The sequence below is a fragment of the Mesoplodon mirus genome (genome assembly GCF_964341445.2).
Source record: "Mesoplodon mirus genome assembly, chromosome: 12".
Classification (NCBI taxonomy): Eukaryota; Metazoa; Chordata; class Mammalia; order Artiodactyla; family Ziphiidae; genus Mesoplodon; species Mesoplodon mirus.
Genome location: NC_138988.1, coordinates 26,003,054 through 26,024,915, shown reverse-complemented (window position 1 = coordinate 26,024,915; position 21,862 = coordinate 26,003,054). Strand labels below are relative to the sequence as shown.

At 47.5% G+C, this 21,862-nt stretch overlaps 2 protein-coding genes across 12 annotated transcripts in view; both read left to right on the top strand.

Annotated features, from left to right (window-relative positions):
• Positions 1 to 17,998, top strand: part of ATXN7 (ataxin 7) — a 132,824-nt gene extending 114,826 nt beyond the window's left edge. For 6 of the 7 annotated variants that reach the window (XM_082639429.1, XM_082639430.1, XM_082639431.1 and 3 more), the window contains 6 exons: positions 2,707 to 2,972; positions 4,475 to 4,673; positions 5,013 to 5,134; positions 9,516 to 10,479; positions 17,393 to 17,476; positions 17,595 to 17,998. In XM_082639429.1, coding sequence (XP_082495555.1) covers positions 2,707 to 2,972; positions 4,475 to 4,673; positions 5,013 to 5,134; positions 9,516 to 10,479; positions 17,393 to 17,476; positions 17,595 to 17,744 — 1,785 coding nt within the window. In that variant the 3' untranslated portion in view covers positions 17,745 to 17,998. Of the gene's footprint in view, positions 1 to 2,706; positions 2,973 to 4,474; positions 4,674 to 5,012; positions 5,135 to 9,515; positions 10,480 to 13,021; positions 17,300 to 17,392; positions 17,477 to 17,594 lie in introns of those variants that run through there. The other variant, XM_082639434.1, reaches the window with a different exon arrangement.
• Positions 17,999 to 18,805: 807 nt separating this feature from the next.
• Positions 18,806 to 21,862, top strand: part of LOC309814077 (uncharacterized protein) — an 11,550-nt gene continuing 8,493 nt past the window's right edge. For 3 of the 5 annotated variants that reach the window (XR_014295601.1, XR_014295602.1, XM_082639444.1), the window contains exon 1: positions 18,806 to 21,222. Coding sequence is in view for 1 of the 5 variants with exons in the window: in XM_082639444.1 (XP_082495570.1) it covers positions 21,208 to 21,222 (15 nt within the window). In the remaining 4 variants the exon portion in view is untranslated. The remainder of the gene's footprint in view (positions 21,223 to 21,862) is intronic. The other 2 variants (XR_014295599.1, XR_014295600.1) reach the window with 2 other exon arrangements.

Below are 21,862 nucleotides of genomic sequence, written 5' to 3'. Positions count from 1 at the left end.
TCTGTAGCAGGGTGCTAAGCCTGTCTTTGCGTTAGTATGCATCTTCATCCAGGCATGCCGTGAGTTCGGCATAGAGCTGGCAGAACATGCAGCATTGTGGCTGGCCTGCCCTTGCACCGAACACCCTTACTTTCTTCCCGTGTTCTGTTTGTCAGTGCTCCTCCCTCTCCGTGCCTCCGTTGCGGCCCGCATCCATTCAGCGGTGGGCTAATAAACACACTGGAATGCTTGACATGCAAGCGGCGGGTCTTGCATGTCAAAGACTCAGCTGAATGTCCCCCACGCTGCTGCCCAGATCTCTCCTGTCTTAGTCTGAGGATGTTGTCCGTTCTCTTTGCTGTCAGGGCATCTGCTGCTGCCCACTCCTGTCACTCTGTCGTCTGCCTGCCACCCTCACTGTCCCCTCCTCACTTCCTCATCTGTCCATTGTTCTGTTCTGTGCCTTCCATGCAAGTAGATTTGGGCTCCTCTCAGGGTAGAAGCATTTACTGCACACATCTGCGGGCACAGACCTCCTTCTGGGCCTCAGAGGATACAGGCTTGAACAAAAATCAAGACGTGGCTCCTACCCTTTTGGGACTTACAGTCTAATGGAAGAGATGAAGATTAACTTGGTAATGACTCGAGTCACTGTAAAAGTTACCACTGAGGGGTAATAAAAAAGAGAGGCCTGTGTAATGACAGCCTTCACTAGGGGAACTGAGTCAGGGAAGGCTCCTTTGCTGTAGGAATGCTGGGCTGAAATCCACATGATTTGTCTGGGCAGAAAGGGGTGGGAGAGGCAGAGGAGACAGCCCTTGTAAAGGCTCTGGGACGGGGCAGGACAAACAGCTTAGGGTGTGAAAGGCAGCCAGGAGGCTGAGCGGGAGGGGGAGGCGGCACCTGGTGCCAGAGGAGCAAGGGGCGGGGGTGTTAGAGCGAGCAGGGCCCCAGGCCTGTACAGCTGCTCTTTATCCTGTGCGCCTTGGACAGCCCCCCGCCCCCCCCAGAGTTCTGATGGGGAGGAGGGGGCATCAGGGTTGGGGCTGGAAGGTTCTTCAGAGCTCAGGGCAAATGCTATGTACTCTTCAAACCAAGCCGGGAAAATACTGCTCGTCTCTGCCTACTCTCTTCGCTTGGTCTTCCTGCGCTAGGCACCAGGGGACACGCAAAGGTGAGGAGAGGCTTCTGTATCATCTGTCTGGAGAGACAGGCAGGTGGACCCCCAGTGACGTTGTATATTCGTTTGTTCATTCAGCGTGTATTGGGGGACATTATTTTTATCTGGTTTTTGTTGGAAGCGTTTATGGTGTGCCAGGTGCTACACTGGGTGTTGGTGCAGCACTGAGCAAAACAAAGGTCCTTGTCTTCAGTTAGGATTACTTTCTTGTGGATATGTTACATATTAAAGAAAACCAAGTAAAACCTTAAAAAGAAACTCAACACATTTTTCTGACTATCTGTGCCAGGTTAGATTTGGGGCGAACACAGTTTGCAGTATATGTGGTACGGACGTAGGTTATGTTATTGAACCGCAAAAGAGAATTAGAAGCCTGACTCCCCTGAAAATCCCTTAAATTGTAGTGAAAATGTAAGCCTGTAGAGCAATACATTTGTATAATGTGTGTATAACGAACACACAGAAAGTATCATTTGTAGTATTGTAACATAGAAGAGGGAAGGATTTATGTAGATGAACTCATATTTGGGAGGTGTGATTTGGGGCTGCTGTGGTTAGCAGCTCCTTGCATTTTTTTCTTTACAGACGGAGGCCCTAAGCGGTATGGAGTGGTCAGGTTTACTTGACCATTCTTCTTCTCAAGAGTAATTTCAAATTTCTCAACAATGACCATTTTGGGGAGGTCCAAGAGGGAGGGGATCTAGGTATACATATAGCTGATTCACTTCATTGTACAGCAGAAACTAACACAACATTGTAAAGCAGTTATACTCCAATAAAAAAAAAAAAGAATGTGACCATTTTTAAATTCTGGGGTTAGACATTGTCTCTGGATCCAAAAATCCTATCCCATTTTCTTGATTTCCATAGGGAGTGTCTTTCGATAGGGACTCACGCTGGTTTGCGTCTTTTCCTGTGCACAGCCTGTCTTCTTTTGGCCTCTTACTCTTTAATCCCCCCAGGTCTCCCTCGGCCTGTCTCCAGGATGCTGTGAGCCCCTTTCTCTCTGTATGGCATTGTCACAGGAATAAAGAAACAGTTGTGTTTAATTTTTACTCTCTGGCAGTTAGTGAAAGAAGACTTTGTGATACGTATTTTATGGAATAAGTGCTTCTTGCCTGTTAACATTCAAAACTCTAAATGGCCCAAAGGGGACTTTTCTAACGGAGTTGGTAACAGCTCTGATCAATGAATTGTTCCTGTGGCACAAAACACAAGGACCTGTTACCTGTTTGTATCTACTCTTTGCCCCTCAGTTACATACCTGGTGGCATGGTTAACATTTCTTCTCTCTTCTGGTGGAAATAACATCACCAGGTTCTTATACATTTGGGGGCTGGAATATCTGCTTCTAACTATTAGGGGGAAAAAGTCATACTCTTAAGATTTTTAGCCTATCAGATGCTGAGCAGCCTTTGATTAAGCTGATGGTCCAAGTTGCTTTTTTATTGGCATTGGTATTTTTTGACGTACGGCAGAAAACATTATCACTGAGATTCCTCCATGTCTGGTTGTTTGTGTTTGTTGTTGTTGTGTTTGGTCTGTAGACACATTCCTTAACCCAGCGGAGGGCTGTCCAGGGTAGAAGAAAACGATTCGATGTGTTGTTAGCCGAGCACAAAAGCAAAACCAGGGAAAAGGAATCGATTCGCCATCCGGACTCTCAGCAACCAACGCAGCCTCTCAGGGACCCGCATCCCACTCCTCCTAGAACTTCACAGGAGCCACACCAAAACTCTCACGGAGTGATTCCTTCCGAATCAAAGCCTTTTGTAGCTAGTAAACCTAAACCTCACACCCCCAGTCTTCCAAGGTAAGCACTGTCCTCCAGCTCTCTCTCCCTCTTTCAGAGAACAGACGTGCAGACTGTAGAGCCCCGGTGTATCATGATGTCGAGGACAGACATCAGGCTCGCTACGAGAAGAGATGTTTTTCTAATGGGGTTTTACTTTAAGAAAAAAAAAAAAAAACGTTCATCACTGAGTTTCAACCAGGGCTGTTTGTGGCCAAATGCAAGCAGCAGAGTAAAGCTAGAATTATCTGTTCTGCCCCTGCTCAGCGTTCGGTGTCTCCTGACCCTGTTGAGTAGGGCTGCAGCCCGGGTCCTGCCCGCAAGTTAGTGATGGGAACATTTCACATGGCTTTGGCAGCCATTTCCCATTCATCTGTCTTGCTTCTTGCAAAACACAGCAGTTGGGATTCTTGCTGGGGATAGGCATTCAGCCTGAGTCTTTACAGCGTCCATTTACAACATGTTTTTTCATTCACTCATTTGGGACTCTGGCCTGAGCGTGTATGAGTCATTTGAGCTGTGTAGTGAGCAGCAGGTCAGAACTTAGACACATCCCTTGGAGACAGTGATGGTGGGCTGAATATATGTGTGTGCGTGCCTGTATATTTAACCAAGTGGAGTAAAGGACTTTGTACCCACTTTCCAGAAAGAAGGGAAAAAGAAAGGCATAGAGAACGAGGGTTTTGAGTCTGGGCCGAGGGCTTCTGCTTAGGAATGTGCCAGCCCTTGGGTGCTGTTGCTTAATTAACCTTTTATCCTCACGTATCTGATTCTTGAAATGGTCACATGAGGGGTGGAAGTTCCTCCGTCTTGGAAACCTGAGAGTGCCCGTGAGCCTGTCCCCACGTGGGCCCCCTGGTTTCCGAACAACACGGTTGGAGGAGTGATCAGAGGAGGTGCCCGAGAATGTGGCCAGGCCCAGGCTGTCGATTCCTTTGCAAGTCCGTCCTTTGGCCAATTTCATTGAAGTTTTTCCATCTATTAAAAAATAGGCTTAAGTCTAGAAACACCAGGCCTTTATGTGTGTTGGAAAAGCACACTGCTGTCCTTGAGTTACACACTCTAGATTACTCACATAAAATGGTAAAGCTACCTTCTTTTATCACCTCCTGTCCCTCTTAGGTTATTTTAGAGCACATTACCAATTACCTCACTGATTGCCTTAGTGACCCAGTTCCAGGTGAAATTTGAAGAGGAATCAAAGAAAGGATTCTCTTAAATTCCACATGTATTTCGCCGCCTTTGGGGAGAATAGGAGGCGGACCAGGTGGCTGTGGAATAGAGAAGTGGTTATAAGTTACTTTGGTTAGACTGGGCAGACAGCTGCATTTGACATCGCGCGGTTCGGGAGAGAGGACCCTTCACTCCCAGGCCCCCCAGATCAGCATCTGTGTCCCTGGTGCCAGTGGTGGAGCCCAGACCTCCCTTGATGGTTTTGGATACATTGTTGTGTCTGAGTTCAGGCGGCTGATTCCCAGACATGTGATGTGGTCTGATCAGTGCTGCACTTTCTACTCACCAAGGCCTCCAGGCTGCCCTGCTCAGCAAGGTGGGAGTGCCCCCATTGACCCTCCTCCAGTCCATGAATCTCCACACCCTCCCCTGCCTGCCACTGAGCCAGCTTCTCGGTTATCCAGTGAGGAGGGAGAAGGCGATGACAAAGAAGAGTCTGTTGAAAAACTGGACTGTCATTATTCAGGTCATCATCCTCAGCCAGCATCTGTAAGTTCCACATCCGCCCCCGCTCCAACCCTCCCCACGCCGCAGGGACGGGGCACTGCAGGGGGGCGCGGCCGGGACCCGGGCATGCCCTCTGGTCCATGTAGGGCGAGGTCAAGGTGCGAGTGCAGCTCAGAGCAGGGCGCCCCGAGGCGGCATGCACTCGATCGGGTGCGTCTCCTGCTCTTCCCGTTCTCTTCCATGACACTCAGGGCCAGGCGTTGTCACGCTCGTGCTTCACAGCCCTCGGTCCTCAGTAAGCGCCGTCTGTCCTGGCCGCTGCTTCCCGGGCCGCATGTCCTCGGAGTTAGCGAGTCCAAGCGTGTGCTCTCTCTCTTGCAGTTTTGCACATTCGGGAGCCGGCAGATTGGAGGAGGCTATTACGTGTTTGACTCCAGGTGGAACCGGCTTCGCTGCGCCCTCAACCTCATGGTGGAGAAGCATCTGAACGCGCAGCTGTGGAAGTGAGTGCCCGTCCCACCACCTCTGGGGGCGGGTGGCGCATTAGCGCTGCATCCTCTTTGTTTCTTATGGGGCTGATTTAATGAAGGTAATGGTCTCTGAGATGAACACATGGCCTTTGACCAGCCCTGGAGGAAGGGCCCTCATCATTCATACACTCACTCTTGGAGCAAATGTGTCTTGTTCTCGGTGCTGGGGTTTCAGGCTGAGGGACTCCCAGATGGACGGAGCTCACATTCTAGGTCGGGGAGAAATGCGAAAGCCAGTCAGCAGAACATAGAGATCATAGCTTGTTGTAAGGGAGATAACAGAAACGCTAATAATCTGTAGCACTTACTGAGACTACTGTAGGCCAGGCACCTTAGCAAATACAATTTTCACACCTTGCTGTGTCAGGTGGCCTGGATTATTCCTGTTTTACAGGTAATGAAACTGAGAAGCAAGGTCACACAGAACGTTAGAGGTAGAGCCAGGGTTTGGACCCACCTAGGAGCTGAGATGGGAAAATAACAGGATGGAAGGATTCATGGAGAGCCTGGCTTAAGGGGCCCTTGAACTGAGATGAATGGATGAGAAAGAGCAGCCATGGGGCTGGCGGGGAGGAGTAGGTTCCAGGCAAGGAGAACCGTATGTGCAAAGGTCTTGAGTCAGAAAAGAACATGGCTTGTTTGAGAAAGAGCAAGAACGCTCCTGGAACAAGAGGAGATCTGAGAGGTCAGATGACACTGAAATTGATTGAGGGCACTGAGGAGCTGCTGAGGGCCTTAGGGAAAGGAGCCATTTGCTCTGGTTTACAGTTGAAAGTAAGACGATCATCTTGTGTGGCCTTATGCATGCCGTTTACCCAGCGTGATTTTAAGTAGAAGAACAGTTCCATGGCCCGAAAGGTTTATTAGCTCAGCCTTTCCTGAAGTAAAATAGTTTTTGTTACTGCAGGACTTCTCAAAGCCGTTAATGGGCACGGTCCGTTGTAAGTCTCAAAGCAGAGGATATCGTGTATAATGCGGACTGTCTCCCAGGCTCTTTTGACCTGGGAACCTCTTTTAGGGGAGCATCCTGGGGACTAGCCTTTGGTGGAGCCTACTTCGGGAAGCACTGAGCTTTGCTAAAGGGGGCTGTCCCGTAACACTGAGGCGTCCCAAGCCCTCCACTTGGGCGTCATTTCCTAGTGCCTCCCTGAGTGGGCTCTGCGAGTACATCTAGTTTTGCCTCTGCTTTGCTCGCCTGATACAGTCAGAGGAAGCTGTCAGAGACCTCGTGTAGTCCAAAATCCAGAGAACCATCCCCATGGTCGTTAATAGGACTTGCACTTGTTCACAGTGAAGACCAGCCCCACAGCAGTGTTACTCTGCTTTATTTCATGTTTCTTCCTGGCTCTTACTAGATAAGAACCTTTATGAACAGTGTTTAAGAACAGTGTTCTGAACCAGAGACAGACTTGGGCAGTGGTTTGTTGGGATTCTTTGGGGGGTGGCCTCATATCAGAAAACTTTAAAATGCATGAAATCTCAGCTTCTAACTGGTGGGACCTGGAGAGCACATTGAGCTCACAGAACTATGGGTTTAATGTACTTCTAAGGGTTTAGAAGGGTCCTCAGAATTTTTATCCCCATTATATTGGTAAGTGGTTTATGGCCAGTGGTTTGGGTTGAGAGAGTTTCGGTTCCTAATGGCTTGTGCTGGAGAGGTTTTCTTCTTTGTGCTATGAACCTCTGAAGAAGCAGGGTCCTGAAGTTGACTCCACTGTCTGTCTCTCTCTGTTCTCTCGGAGGCTCACTGCCTTATCCGTCACTTGCTCCCAGTGAGGAAGAAACCGTTCTTTCTGTTCACATGACCTTTGGTTTTGAAAAAGTCAATTCAGTAGAGACAGACGGGCCACTCAGTGATGAGCTGGCACACGGGCCTGGGGCAGGTAGGAGCTTGAAGAGAGGTGCCAGGCCAGGTGCTTGAGGGAGTAAATGCGGCCGACGGGAGTGAGGGGCGCTGGCGCGGGCCGCCCCTGAGATTTGCCGGGAGTGGCTCGGCACTTCTCAACCAGAAGAGAGCTGTTCTTCACGTGGCATCTTTGAGGCACTCAAGGAAAGTCTTGAAGTCAGCCAGGCCCCATCCTACTGGCTCAGCTGGAAGTCCTCCCTTCTGCAAAGAGCCCCGGCAGCACTCTCCTCAGCCCCTTACCCTTTAGTTACTGTGGTTAACTTCGGGATAAGTGGAGGTGCGATTTGAGCCTGGCAGTGAAGTAAGTTATCTTCAGTGTGTGGAGTCTCTGGGCAGCAGTGGAAGTAGACCAGCTCTTCCTCTGGAGCATGGCCACGACCCGAAAGGCTGTTTGCAAGCTCCTGTGAGTTCTGTCCGCTGCTTGCGTGCTGTGACTGGGGACCACTATTGCACTTGCCCTAGGAGGGGCTGGGATGGCTGTCAAAGGTTTTATGGTTTGGGTTTTCCTTTTTCTAATTAATTTTTTAGACTGGTAATAAAGTCACTTGGCTAAAAAAGGAAACATGAATATAAAGAGGCATACAGTGAAAAGTTTTAGTCCCCCTGGCCCCCATACTCCTCTGTTTTCTATCCACTCCTCACAGACAGAAGCAGTTTTATCAGTTGCTTGTGTCTCTGAGTGCATGTGTGCAAACACAGGTCAATATGACCACCTCTTCTTTTTTTGTCTCTTCTTTATGCAGAAGGTAAGAAATGACTTAAAAGAGCTCTTTTAAGAGAAACCAGTCACGTCATCCAGAGAGGTCCACATCCCTGCCCCTGTGGAAGCTTTTCCTTTTCACAGGATTTGGTTGTAGCGGCCTGGCCCTTAGGCCCGTCTTCCTAAGCCACCTGGTGGCCATGAGAAGCCACTGCGCCCAGGGAGCCGGAGCCCCTGTGCTGCGTTTCGAGCAGAGCTTCTCACAGGTGCCAGTTGCCCTGGGGATCTTGTTGAGATACACACCACGATGAAGGAGGTCTGGGGTGAGGCCCAGGGACTCAGCATCTCTAGTAAGCCTCTCAGGTAATGTCAGTGCTTATCCTTCGTGAGTAGCATGGGGGTAGAGGCCGGCTTCTCAACCTTGGCTTCACGCTGGAATCTCCTGGAGAGATTTAGAACTTACTAACGCCTGGACCCCACCCCGAGATTCTGGTGTGGCCTGTCTGGGTGTGGCCTGAACTCCATAGGTGATTCTGATGTGCAGCCACAGTTGGGAAGCACTGACTTAGGGCCAGAGCCACACTTGAGTGGGAGTTTTAAGGCTGGTGCGCACACTTGCAGTTGTTAATTCCGTTTATTAATAACTATAGTCCTTCTCAAAACGCATGTGGAAAGCCCTTGGGCAGCAGTCTAGGCCAGCACTCTCACTTGAAGGATGAGGAACCCAGCCCCTGCTGGTACGGCGCCCGGATCAGCCAGAGCTGCCCGTGGAGGCCGGGAGCCCGGCAGTCTTGGCACTTGGCTTCCAGTCAGGCCGTTTGCTGTTTTGCCATCTCAGTGTTCATTATGCCATAGGGGTTTCTGAGATTTTGGTGCCATCACATTTTAAAAATCGGAGCTAAAATAAAAGCCGGGGTGAGGGCGGCGGGTTGGGGGGGGTCCTCCCTGGTTTGACTGTTTGAATACATACTTTATCCAAATATTATAGACAGAATACAGTGTTAGTGCACCGTGGCCAGAAGTGCCCTGAGATCTGGGGGCTTTGTTCCCTTGTACAGGCACTCAGGCCAGTAGCTGGGACCTAGCAGTTGTCATTAACTAGCTGTGCCCTTCCTTTTTCCTCGTTCGCTCATGAGTTGTGTCAGCATTTGAGCGCCTTCTGTGTGCCAGGCACTGTGCTGGATGGACAGTGGTAAATCAGCTGTGGATTGCTCCGTCTGCGGAGATGCTAGACAGTGATCATCAGTCACACGTTAAAACTACCAGAGTCTTCCAGAGTCTGGGAACAGGGGGCAGTGCGGGAACAAAGCGAGTCAGGACGGTCAGGGCAGTTTTCCTAAGAGAGTGATGATGGGAGCTGAAACGGAAGTGTGAGCAGAAGTTGGGGTGAGAGTGCTGTAGGCGGAAGATACCCAGGGTCTCGCTTCACGGCCCGTTCTCGGAACTGAAGGAAGATCAGTAGCCAGGATCACGGAGTTCGGGGTGTCGGACGGGAGGGTGCGGGGTACATACCTGCGGCTGCAGCACCAGTGAGGCACACGGCCTTACAGGCCGTTGTTCTCAGAGCGCAGGAAGGCATTAAGAATTTGAAGGGGAAAAGTGACCCTCTGTGTGGCCCAGCACCTCAGCGCGATCCCTGTGACCAAAAGGTGTGTTCAGTGCCAGAGGTGAGGGGCGGGGGTGTCCTTCTGAAAGCTTCCACGGAGGGCGGTGGTGGGCGCTGCTCAGGCCCCCCTTCTGTTTCGCAGGAAGATCCCGCCAGTGCCCAGTACCGCGTCGGCCGTCTCCACACGTGTTCCTCACCGGACAAACTCTGTGCCGACATCACACTGTGGGGTCAGCTGCCTGGCAGCAGCCACCATGTCTCCCTCCCCTGCCCCGCTCTCGTCCTCCTGCATCTCCCCCAATAGCAAGTCGGTACCAGCTCATGGAACCACACTGAACGCACAGCCCGCCGCCTCCGGGGCCGTGGATCCCGTGTGCAGTCTGCAGTCCAGACAGGTGTCCTCCTCCTCGCCCTCCCCCTGCACGCCCTCTGGCCTGTCCTGCGTGCCCTCCTCCCCCATGGCCAGGAAACCTCAGAAGTTGAAATCTAGCAAGTCTTTAAAGCCCAAGGAGTCTTCTGGTAACAGCACTAACTGTCACCACGCGAGTAGCAGTGCCGGCAGCGGCGGCTCAGGAAAGAAACGCAAAAACACTTCCCCGCTGGTAGTCCCCTCCCCCTCCCCCTCTTCTCATTCCATGGAGTCTTTTAGGAAAAACTGTGTGGCTCACCCTGGGCCTCCCCACCCTGCGGCGGTAGCCTCTCCCCACGGCGTCGGCCTCAACTGTGTGGCCGGCAAAGCGAACTCAGTGAGCAGCCGGCACGAGCAGCCCGGGCGGGGTGCCCCCGGCGGAAGCCCCGGCGAGTCCATCAAGAGGATGAGCGTGATGGTGAACAGCGGCGACTCCACACTCTCTCTCGGCCCCTTCGTGCACCAGGCCGGCGAGCTGCCCATCAGCTCTCACGGCGCCTGCTCCCACCCGCACACTCCTCTGGACAAGCTCCTAGGCAAGAAAAGAAAGTGCTCGCCCAGCTCGAGCGGCATCAACAGCAGCAGCGGCAGGCCCACCAAGGTGGCCAAACCGCCAGCCGTGAACAACATCCACGTGAAGCACGCAGGCCCGAGCCCGGGGCCGCCAGGACTGGCAAACAGCTCCCTCCTGCATCAGGTAGGACAGGGCCTGGGAGCCCCGTGGGGAGGCCCGTGGCCCCTCCCTTGAGATCTTTCGTCAGCTCGGAGATCTGTGTGGTCGGGTTGGTGGGTTTGCCTAAAAGCCAATGTCCAGCTTCATGGGGTCTTTTAAGAAAAGGTTGAGTTGATGGCCGGACGGAGGTCAAACAGGCTCCTCTCTGCCTGACTCTGTGATGACTCGGAGGACACTCCTGGGTGAGGAGGCCACAACAAGTGCATTTCGGCAGCAAGTGCTGCGGACACCGTCGTGCGTGACGGCAGACCCCTCCCCGAGGCCGGCGGGCCGTGTTTCCCGGAGAGCAGTCCTTCAGTGTGTTTTTCTGAAGAAAGCTGGGCTAAAATCAAACTGATCTAGAAAGGGATGATTTAAATTTGAAAGAGACCGTTTAATATTTTTCCCATCAAAGAATTTCAGAATTTTAATTTCCTTGTTAATTCTCTCCCTATTTTTTCTCCTCCCTGTTTTCCGAGGAGGCAGGAAAACAACGTTTATGGTGGGCAGAGCAGAAGGCTAAAACCCTGTTTAAGTTAACAGACTGAAAAGAAATCTGAACGTGACCCACTTGTAGAGAAGGGCTCTCTGGCCTTCGGATCCATTACTGACCATGGCTTTCTCGGGCGGTACCTTGTCTTTTCTCCACTCTTCCCCCTGCGGCTGTTTCCTCCTGGCCTTCCCTTCTGTGGCCGGTTCCTCCAGCTTCCTTTCTCTCCTGTCCAGGTCCTCTCTCATCTTGTTATTTCATTCAGCAGAATACCTCCTGTCCTTGCTTACAAGCAGGAATTTCAGCGGTGTCACCCCCAGAGCCCTACTTTAAAATGTGAGCCTCTTTTTTGTTTTGTTTTGTTTTTTTCCCTTCCTCATCTTCAAAACTGAACTTAAATGCCAGGCTAGAAGTTTTTCAGAAAATACCGAGAAGTTTGTTCATGTGATAGAAGTTTCCCTCCAATATCTGTGTGAATTAATACTCAGTGCCAAAGGAATGGGGAAAATAATTATGCACAATTTTAGGTAGCAGCTGCTTCAATTCTTCTCTCTGAGCCACAAATACATAGGGGCTTACTTGTGTGTTGTTTGGGTCTCTTTGAACAAAGGTTCCTGGACAAGTGAAACCTTCTTGATTTGTAGTTATTCCTTCTAGTTTAATGATAAGCATAAAAACGCAGTGCAAACACTGTCAGAATCCATCCCTTAATAACTCCCTTCTGGGTGTAGTTTCCTGATGCACATGAATCCCAGGAGGGATGTCCCACTGCCTCGAGATGCCCACGCCAGTGTCACTGAGCGCGTCTTCACGCAGACGCCGCTGCGGACCTCACTGCCCACCGGTGTCAGAAGGCGAGGAAGAGGCAGGGCGGGTGCAGCGGACAGTGACAGTGTCTGTGGGGAATGGGGGAGTGGGAGTCGCGTCTGCACGGAGCTGCTCCCAGAAGCTTGTTACCAATTTCAAAGAGAAACTGCTGATCTGGACTTGCGTGAGAAATCTGACCATTTTCTAAAGCTCTGTAGTTTTTCCTTTTGTTTTGATCTGGTGAAACCCACACGTTTGCCAGCTAAGTTTGGCTCATGAGCTGCCAGTTTGCCACCTCTGATTTCCACCGTCTAGGAGGGCGACTGTGTCCCACTAGGACAAACAGCCTAAGTTTGGGTTCTTTTCCTTAAAAGCAGTTTCATGTTAAGTTTGTATTTGAGAAAGATTTCCTCTGCAGTGGCATACTTTCTGTTATGCTGCACAAATTCTAGGGGGGCCCATGGCTACAGATCAGAGGATGGATGACCCCCAAGATGTTGCGTATTTTTACGTCTGTGATCATTTATCTGCAAGAGGGATCCTGTAGCTTTCTTCAGACTATCAAAGGGACCCATGACTCCAGAATGCTGCAAAGAAGGCTGCTTCTTAGACCAGTAGGGACCTGAGCTCACTGTTCTCCACGGAGCCGATTTTAAAGCAGAGATAACTGAACTGGTTGGAATCCCCTCAACAACGGAATCAGTGGGACCTGCTGGGGAGCTTAGGAGATGGGGCTGGGTGCGAGCCCAGCCCCCGAGTTGATTCTTGGGCTCTGCCACCAAGAACCTAAAAATAGCTCACTGTGGGTCTGTGAAGGCCAGAGTCCCGTCTCCCGCCTCAGCACTGCCTTGGGTGTGAGTTTTCACACCTGTGTGGTGGCCCATATGACCTTGTTCACGTCTCAGTTGACAACCTGGAATACCTTCAAGGGGACAGCATCAGTAAATAGAACCAAAAGGCAAACACGTGAGCCTTTTCTCTAAGCTAGAAACCCAGGCTGCGTCTCTTCTGGACAGTTTTCTAAAAGCCAGTCTTTTAGAAGGATTGTGCCCCGGGGCACAGAAGGCTTTTGAAAGCTAAAGCCAAATTCTGGAGCTGCCTGCTCCTGGCATCACCCAGTCGGTTGGAGAAGCAGTGACCTCGGGAATACCTTGTTTAGGAATCAGGGCGGGGCCGTGTACAGCCGCTTACTTACCTTTCGTTGTCTCCCCACCCCCTCTTTTTTGAAAGCCAAAGGCACGTCCCTGACAGCTGAAAATAGCACGGGGAGGAATAATCTGGACACTTTTGACGACAAGTTACACCTCCACTCAGCACTCTGGACTCCACGATGCCTTTGAGTCTGTTTTCCCAACCTCCTGTGGGCCTCGAGGGTAGAAATCTGCCGGGCTGTTGTTTTAACGAGGATGTCCCTGAAGCTTTGTCTGTAGCAGTGAGTACTCGTAAAGGACACTGGATCAAGTCCAGCCACCGAATTGCTTTTATCAGTGTTAGAGTGGTCTGGACTACTTGCTACAATCTGTGAGAAGTTCCTGTCTCGCTGTTGAACCTGCAGTATTTCACGGAGCCACTCTTGGAGGAGGAGGTTGGCTGGCGAGAGTGTCTTGGCAAGAGCGTGACTGTAGACTTTTCTCCCTCCTCCTCTCCCTGCCTAGTTCTTTCCTCACCCTGTTGTCTGTAGGTCCCTCTCCAGCAGTCAGGCACCTTAACTGGAGACACCTTCCAGGGGTGAGCAGAGCTGCACCCCAAGCAGCCCTCTGGAGAAAGGGGGTCTGCAGCTAGGTTTTTATAGCAGGTGCCAGGAATGGAATATGGACGTCAGTGAGAGGCACCATGACAAAAGAGCCTGTGTTTTTGCCCAGCCTTTTGCAAGTAATTTGGGATCAGAAGCCGTCAGAAGTTTCTAATGTACAAACTGGTTTAAAGCCATTGATGGCCAGAGAGCAAGTATTCACCAGTTTAGAGGCTTACTTTTCATGGTACAAAAGCAATTGTGTGATTTTTTTTTTTTTAAAGAAAATGCAAATGCAAACAATTTTGATAATGGCAAGCCAAATTCTGGTGAGTGGGGAGGTAGACAGAAATCACTATGGGGGAAAATTTTCCAAGATTTCCAAAGAGATTGGATTTTTTTTTAACCTTTGTTTTCATGTTAAACAGTATACAGTTAGGTTGGTTGTCCTGCCCAGTCTCCTGTTTTTAAAAATTGCCTTTGTAACGTGAAATAGTTGGGATGCAGCAGACTCTGTCGTTCACAAAGTCATTGATATACTTAAATGTTTCCAAGGCACTCGGTGCATTGCCCGCAACCTCTTCTTTGGATACTGTCCTGGGACTAAGTGTCCGTTTCCGCTTGGAGCGCTCCCCATATTGTGTGTGTCTACACACCCCTTCCTGCCACCGCACATGTTGATGTGGATGCCGTTGGGGTGGGGAGCAGGCACCCAGGGAGGGGCGTTGGTGACTGTGAACGCCTGCCCCTGCGGAGATGGCGGGAGGCATGTGTAGTGTCTGCTAGTCACACCTCCTTTCTGGGGATTTACGCCTGCCATCTCACGGAGAGTTTCAGAGACCCTCCAGGATAGTGTTTCTAGTACCCCACCCCAAAAGAAAGAGCTCGATAGGTTCAGACATCACTGATTGAGAAGGTGTCATTGAATTTGAGGGGATGAGCTGGAGCTCTTTAACAGATGATTCCACCACCACAGCTCCTGAAAGGAGAACCAGGCACTTTTGCTTAGAAGAACACACAAAGTTGCCGAACACAGGGTAAATTTCCCAAGGTTCTGATCGTGGCCCTGGGCAGGGCTGGGACAGAACCAGTCAGTGCATCCGTTTTCCTTACAATTCTTGGGTTACAAACTTCAGTTTCAGGGAATTTTAAGTCAACAACAGGTAGAATGAATAAATACTTGGTTACCAGCCTAATAATGTGAATTGCTACAGAACTATTCTTATTATGTAAGGTAACAAAAACTTTATTCAGATACTTTAGCTATAAATTGATGTAAAATATTGATTTTCTTTTTAAAGGAAGGGGAGAACAGTATCTTGTTCACCTATTATGCAATCAGTCAGTAAATGTTTTAAAAATGATACTGTAAGAGAGCTTGTAGAAGAAGAAAGCACGGATGGGCCAGTTTGGTGTCGTTAGGAGAGGTCAGTCTGGTTGTTAATCCCAGGAGATGGAGAGGAGGAGGTAAGAGGGAATCAGAACGTACTTAGTTGATTCCCTGGTGACAAGTGCAATGGGGTATGGGGTAGAATTTATTTTCAGAGCCAAGGGGACTTGATGGTTATAAAGTTGCTTTTAGGGATGGAATTTATAGACAGATCATGTTGTTCCGAAAGATGTGAATAGGATCCACGATAGCAGGTTGATGCAGAATAATGTAGATATTTAGATTAGCGAGTCTCGATCATTTGATTTCTTAGACTGAGGTTTTAATTGAAATTTCATTATTGTCTCCCGGTAGTACACAGAGCATCGGGATTAGGAAATTAGCCATTTTGGATTCTGCCTGCCACAAACAGACCTAAACAGTGCTATTAAATTTTAGACTGTTGTTCAAATATTGTATTTTCTCCTACAACTACTTTTTATTATGATGAACAATTAAGACCATTTAAAACACGGGAGTACAAGTATTTTTTTGAATTAAATTAACTTGCAAAAACCAAATTTGCAGTGGTTGGGTTGTTTCTAGACAGACTTTGGTATCAATTTAAAACCAAGATAATTTTTATATTCTTTCCAATAGAATTTCATGACAACTCCTGCAGTTTTCTTAACCTACAAAAGAAAAAAAAAAGTGCTGCAATGATGAACAAAGAATTATACAAAACCTACTTTTGTATCTTTATTTTGGAATTTCTTGTTCTATTATAAATATGGAAGTATCCCTATTTGAGAAGACATATTTTGTTAAAAATGAATTGTACATATTTAAATATGTATTTTTGCACAGGTCTTTTTTTCGGATATCCTGTTTTGGTACAATTGAGATCATCTAGTATTTATTTATTAATTAATAAAAGTAAATACCTTTTTATAATTTGAAGTGGTTCACTGCCAAGCCAATAGTTCTAGAACTTGCCTCCTTTACGGTTTAAGGGATGCCTCTGTTCTGTGAAAGTCTTTTGTCCCTTTCAGTGTCTTGGGAGTGGATTCATACAGATGAAGTGGGCATTGCTTCTCCCTAGTTGCCTGATTTCCCAATAGACTACACGTAATAAGTGACACACTGCTTTTCTTCTGTTAGTGTTTTATGTGTGAGAGTGTGCGCGCGCGTGCGCGCATGTGTGTGTGTGTGTGCGCGCGCCCTGAGCACATGTGCGTTAGTATGTGATGTGATTAAAACTAATGGGGGAAAAAAAAACAAAACTGAAAGTGCCTGAACCTAGTTTTAAGCTTAGACAGATACTTTAAAAAGACTTGAATGTTCAGTTGAACTTTTGGAGTTTGCTTTTTCCACCTAAATATTGTTACTAAAATTTTAGGAGAGGAGTTGAAAACCACCAAATGCTGGTAATTTTATAAGGTATTTTAAAATTGAGACCTTTTGGTTCACAGGAATTCAACTGGTGATGGATTGCCCGGTGGCACCAAGGGTTACAAATCTTCTTGTCAGCCAGCAACTTACACAATGTGTCTGTTTTGTTATTCACTCATGAAATGCAGAGTTTAAAATAGAATATTTAAAATATTTTGTATTCCAAAAATATACAGAGTACCTCTGAGAACATTGAAAAAAATGTATAATTTGAAAAATGTAACTTATAAAGGCAGCTGTCTTCCTGCGAGAGTTCTGTTGCCAAGGAATTTCTTAATATCTCCCATTCTGTCCTGCGGGGGAAAAAGTTGGGCTTTGGAAAATGATTGTTAAAAGTTTCATTGTTCAGCAGAAAATAATCATTTTTACATTTTGTGCAAAACCTTTTACATTTTCAGATCATTTAAATGAGCACTACATACTGTCAGGGTGAATGTAGGGCCTTGAAAGCATTTTGCTGTGTTTCTTTGTTTGTTTGTTTGTTTTCTGTTTTTGAGCTTGGTTATAAAAGCAATCTCCTGTGTTAAAAATGTGTGAATAGGTTGATCATTTGTACACATAATCAAGAGCATCTCAGCTGGACTTTGTGTTGGCTGCTGTATAGAACATGAACAAATGTCAAGGGATAGAAAATTACTTTGGATATTTAAAAGAGAAGAAATATATAGTCTATTTGTTTTGTAACAAGTTCTGTAAATAAAATAATTTATACTATTTATAAGAAAAAGTTGTGCTTTGCTTTATGAGAAATTAGTTTGTGGAGCAAACATGTTAACGGGCAATAAAACCAGGATTTCTCAATAAACAAGGTTGGCTGCATGAAATATTTTACATGTTTCTGCCTCGTTGTGATACTAAACCCTTTTCGATCTAGTCTGACTTTTCTTCATTTGTAGCATCAGACACCCTTATGAAGCTCAGCTTCCCTTCCATGCCACCTAAAAAGTTCTGAGGGCTTAGGATGTTTCTGTTCTTGGGCACAAAGGTTTGCCTTGGGTAAATTAATAACCGGGTAAACAGTGAACACTACTGTATTCTTGCCCTGTAGGTTTGTCAACAAAGGGAAGTTGATAGATTGAGAAATACATTCTGTTTGTACTGTTTGATGGCATGTGGTCAGTTTTCATTAGAGGTAAGTTTTTTGTGTGTTTTTAAAATTTTTTATTTTATATTAGAGTATAATTAACAATGTGTTAGTTTCAGGTGTACAGCAAAGTGATTCAGTTACACAAGTATCTGTTGTTTTTCAGATTCCTTTCCCATTTAACTTATTACAGAATGCTGAGGAGAGAGGTAAGTTTTTTAACCAGACCTGGTCTGGTTTCTTCCTTGCTTTTTACAGACCTCCCTCACCGGCAGTACATTTTGATATTAGGCACAGCATAATCTTTCATCTCTAGAAATTTGGCCGGTTTTACCATTTGCAAATCACTCTTACAAATTACAAATTATTTTTGTTGCTGGAAACAACGAAGGAAGCCGTGGATTTGTGCACTGGAGTAAAGGTGCATATACAGTACAGGAAGGAGTGAGGCTGGCTTCAGTCCCCGCTGCCCTGCCCCGTGGACTTCCCGTTCAGTCCTTAGATCAGCCAACTGCTCACACTCATTCTTAATAAGTTCCCTGTGGATAACTCCTTTCACTTCGGATGTCCTCCTTAACCTTCACTCAAGGAAAAGGTTCAATCACTCAATCTCTTTACGCTTTTTACTTCCGCTCTCTTGCAGATAACCTGGCCCTGGACAGCAGGAGGCTATCCCAGTTCATGGAATGGGGGTTGGCAGTTTTGGATGCTGGCCTGTGGGAAGTGACCAGCAGAAAGGCAGGGTGAGGCCATTCTAGGCAGAGGGAGCACGCTGGGCTGACACAGGTGTGAAGAAATGCAGACCGGAGGGCAGTTCTGGGTGAAGCTTGCGGGAAGGGAGGGGCGGACAGGGTGGGAGAAGTTGGCACCAGATGGTCAAGGACCTTAAATGTCATGGGGCCTTCATCCTCAGGAACATGCAGTTTAACCAGATGTAACTGTCAGAGCCCAGAGGTTTTCATGGTCCCATCCCAGCACATGCAGAAATAATAGTCGTTCACATCTTTAGTGGTGACTCTGGCAAATCAAAGAAGCACCTAAATCTCTGTCCCTTTTTCTCACATTTTCACCCTGGCCTCAAGCTCTGTCTTCAGCCCCTACCCCCAACCCCCAAGTCCTCATCACAGAGCTCTCCCCTACATCAAGCCTAAGGTCTTCTCCCTTCTTACTCCACCTTCTGCTCTCTCAGTCCTCCCTTTCTCATAAGAAACGCTTGCTCCTGTCGCTAGTGGGACTGAAACGAGTCTTTCGCTGGATAAGGCTGTGATTCTTGCACCTCTTATCTTCACTTTCCATAATCGGAGCTCAGGGAACAAAGGTGGCTCTGGCAGAGGATCTCTTCCAGGGGAGGGTGAGACCATCAGCCAAAGAGAAAGTTTTCGGGGGGAGGGGAGAATCGAACACTTATAATTTAACAATTTCTTAAAATCCCCATCACGTAGGGCCCTCCAATAAATGTGGAAGACAGAACGGACAGGTGAGAACCTTGGGACAAAAATCATTCATAAAGCTGTTGCAGTGATCCAGGTAAGAGCTATTAAGTTTCCACACTAAGGCAGTGACCGTGTGGATAAAGTGGGGACAGATTCCAGAGATCTCTTAAAGGCAGAACCAATAGAACCTGAGGTCTCCTTGTATTGAACATTCAAGGGAAGAGTGGGTCTAACATAACTTCAGAGATTTCTAGCTTGGCCAGACTGGTTGAGGGGCCTTAACATGAAATACATGGTATGGTGATAGAGAAGGGAAAACATACTCTAATGAATTTGAGTTGCCCACGGGAAATTCAAGTGTAGTACCCAGTGGCTATTTGTGTGGTCTGGAGCTTATGAGAGGTCTGAGCCTAAATAGCATTGGAGGGTTGTCTTTCACTGGGAGTGGATGAGTTCACCTAGGAAAAATAGGTAGCTCTCTGGCTTATTATTCGTTAAAATATTACTCATCAAGTTGAAGGCCTAATGTGCCAGATATGGTACCAAGCACTTTATCTACCTTATCTCTCACAGAGCCCCGAATAGAGTTGGTAGTTTGATCCTAATCATACTGATGAGGAACTTCCAAAAAGGTAGGTGTCTTGCCTAAGGTCCCACAATGAGCAGGGGTATTGCCAGGCTTTGAATTCACGTCTGTCAGATCAGTGGTTCTTAGGTTGTTTGTTTTTTTTTCCCCCTTCCATAGATTCTCAGAATCACATGAAAGAAATCATAGGTTTTCTCTGACAGAGGCACAGGCACCCCACATTTTATGTTCCGTTTCCAGGATTTCACAAACGAACCCCATGCTCCATGGCCCAGAGAGAGAAGGCAGCCCAAGACGAAACCCTGGAGAAGAGAGTACTGTGGTGAAGACAGACGGAGAAGCGGTACTAAAGAGCAGAAAATTAGATCAGGGAAGGCAGAGGAGGATGAAGTTGAGTTGGTTTAGAAGTTCAGACAGTTGACTCTGTCTTAATTACCAACCCATCAACCCACTTAGGTATTTTTTTCTTCTGCTTCTTTCTCCAGGATAACTGGAATCGGTATTGAGATGAAGAGTTAGAAGAACCTGGGCAGGGAGATTGCCAAAGAATTAAAAAGTATGAGTGTGGCTAAGTGATGGCCTCGCCTGGGTTTTCAAGGAAGAACTGGAAGCTGCCATGTAAGTCCATGCTGCCCCCCTAGTGATGTTGTATTTGCAGTTTCCCTCTTGTTATGTCTTACGATCCTCCCTCCAGGCAACTTGTCTGTGATCAGACCACTTAAGTGATTTGTTCACAGTTACAGAGCCAAGTCCATGTTCAAGTTGGTATGGCCAGTAACGAAGGACTATGTACAAGGCTGATCCAGAGTTATGATGGTGGCACAGCACTTCTAGGAATAGATCAGGATAGGAATAGGATAATAGAGTCCGAGGGGCACTCCAGGTTTCAGTTTCAAAAGCAGAGCTGTTCAGAGGTGCTTGTGATCCCTGGGTCCTGGGTGAGCCCGTGGCAGTGGATGGAAGTGGCGCGGAGGAAAAGAGCACTGGAGTTAAGGCCAGGGAACTAGGCTGTTGCTGCACACGTTGTCCATTTCAGAGTAGGGAGGGGCGAGAGGAAGACGGAGCCAGCTGCTCAGGTCTGGAGTGGACGAGACGTGGTAACTTGCAGTTCTGAGGGCAGTGAGCACAGTGGGTTGGTGGTATTGTTGGGTGGTGAGCAGCTTCAAGGAAAAGGTATTTTGAATGAGGGTGGAAACATAATGGCCAGGAGAGAGCCAGGGAGTAGGAACAGTGGACTTCATCTTGGCCCCAAGTTTCTGAGGTGTAGATGAAAGAAAAGCCTCTAAGCCAGAGCACTTCAAGAAAAGTAGAGTCCTCCAAAACCAAGTGTAGAGTTTTACCAGTGTTGATAATCCACTAATTGCAGAGACACTCTGGAAAAGCAGGTCTCTGATAACTTCTAAAAGAGAGGGTCAGTACCGTTGTCAGGACGCCACCTACTGGTAGTCTTGACTAAGTGGTCCCTTCCCCAAGGCAGTGTCAGGATTTATATGTAGTTGCCGGACAGGAGGCTGATCATTCATTGGCAAGTTGTACCTTCTATACATCCGGTCTGCACAGAGAAAATTATGCTGCTACAGGAGATTTCCAAATGACAAGAGGTAACACCCCCCCCCCCACCTTGACCGTGCACTTCAAGGTTATTATAATGGCCTGGACCAAACTGACCCACATTCTTGATACCCTTTGTAGGTCTTCAGAGACAGAAGAATAATGCAAAATGGTTTTGAAACCAAAACCAGTGATTATTAGAGCCTTTCATGTTTTCCAGACAGGTATGTAACTTCACTTCCCCCGTAGCCGTGTGGAGATGTGACGTTTGTTACAACTACAAATTTGTGTAGAATTAGAAGGATGAAGGATTATCACAGCCCCTCTCCCTTTTTTCCCCTGTAATCAGGGGGACAGATGTCAAGTATCAGCTATTAATCTTCTTCAAGAACAGGTTTCAGACAGCACCAGGGATTAATTTCGAATTAATTATACAATTGATTTGCTAATGGTCAGGAACCTTCCACCCATCAATTACTATTAATGCGTGGTCAGGTTACTGAAGACTACCTGTGTTCAGTCACAAAATGTCAAGTGCACTGCAGTGTGTGTGCTCTGTGAACACATGAGGTAGGTTATTCTTGAAGCCACTGGGTTAGGTGAAAGTTAGGTGCAGACACTTAATAACAAAAGTGCTTGTAGACAGTATTTCCACTCCTAAAAGACTGCTAGTAAATGAAAAATTGATCTATTTTTTCTCATGTAGGAAATAGATTACCAAAATTTGACAAAGCTTATAAATAAATACTTATTTCACTGGATAAATTTGATGCACAGATGTTATTGAAACAAGAAATCGGTATTATGGTTTTAGAGAATAATGACAAAATCGTTCATCCCAGTGACTTCATTTTGTACTTGAAT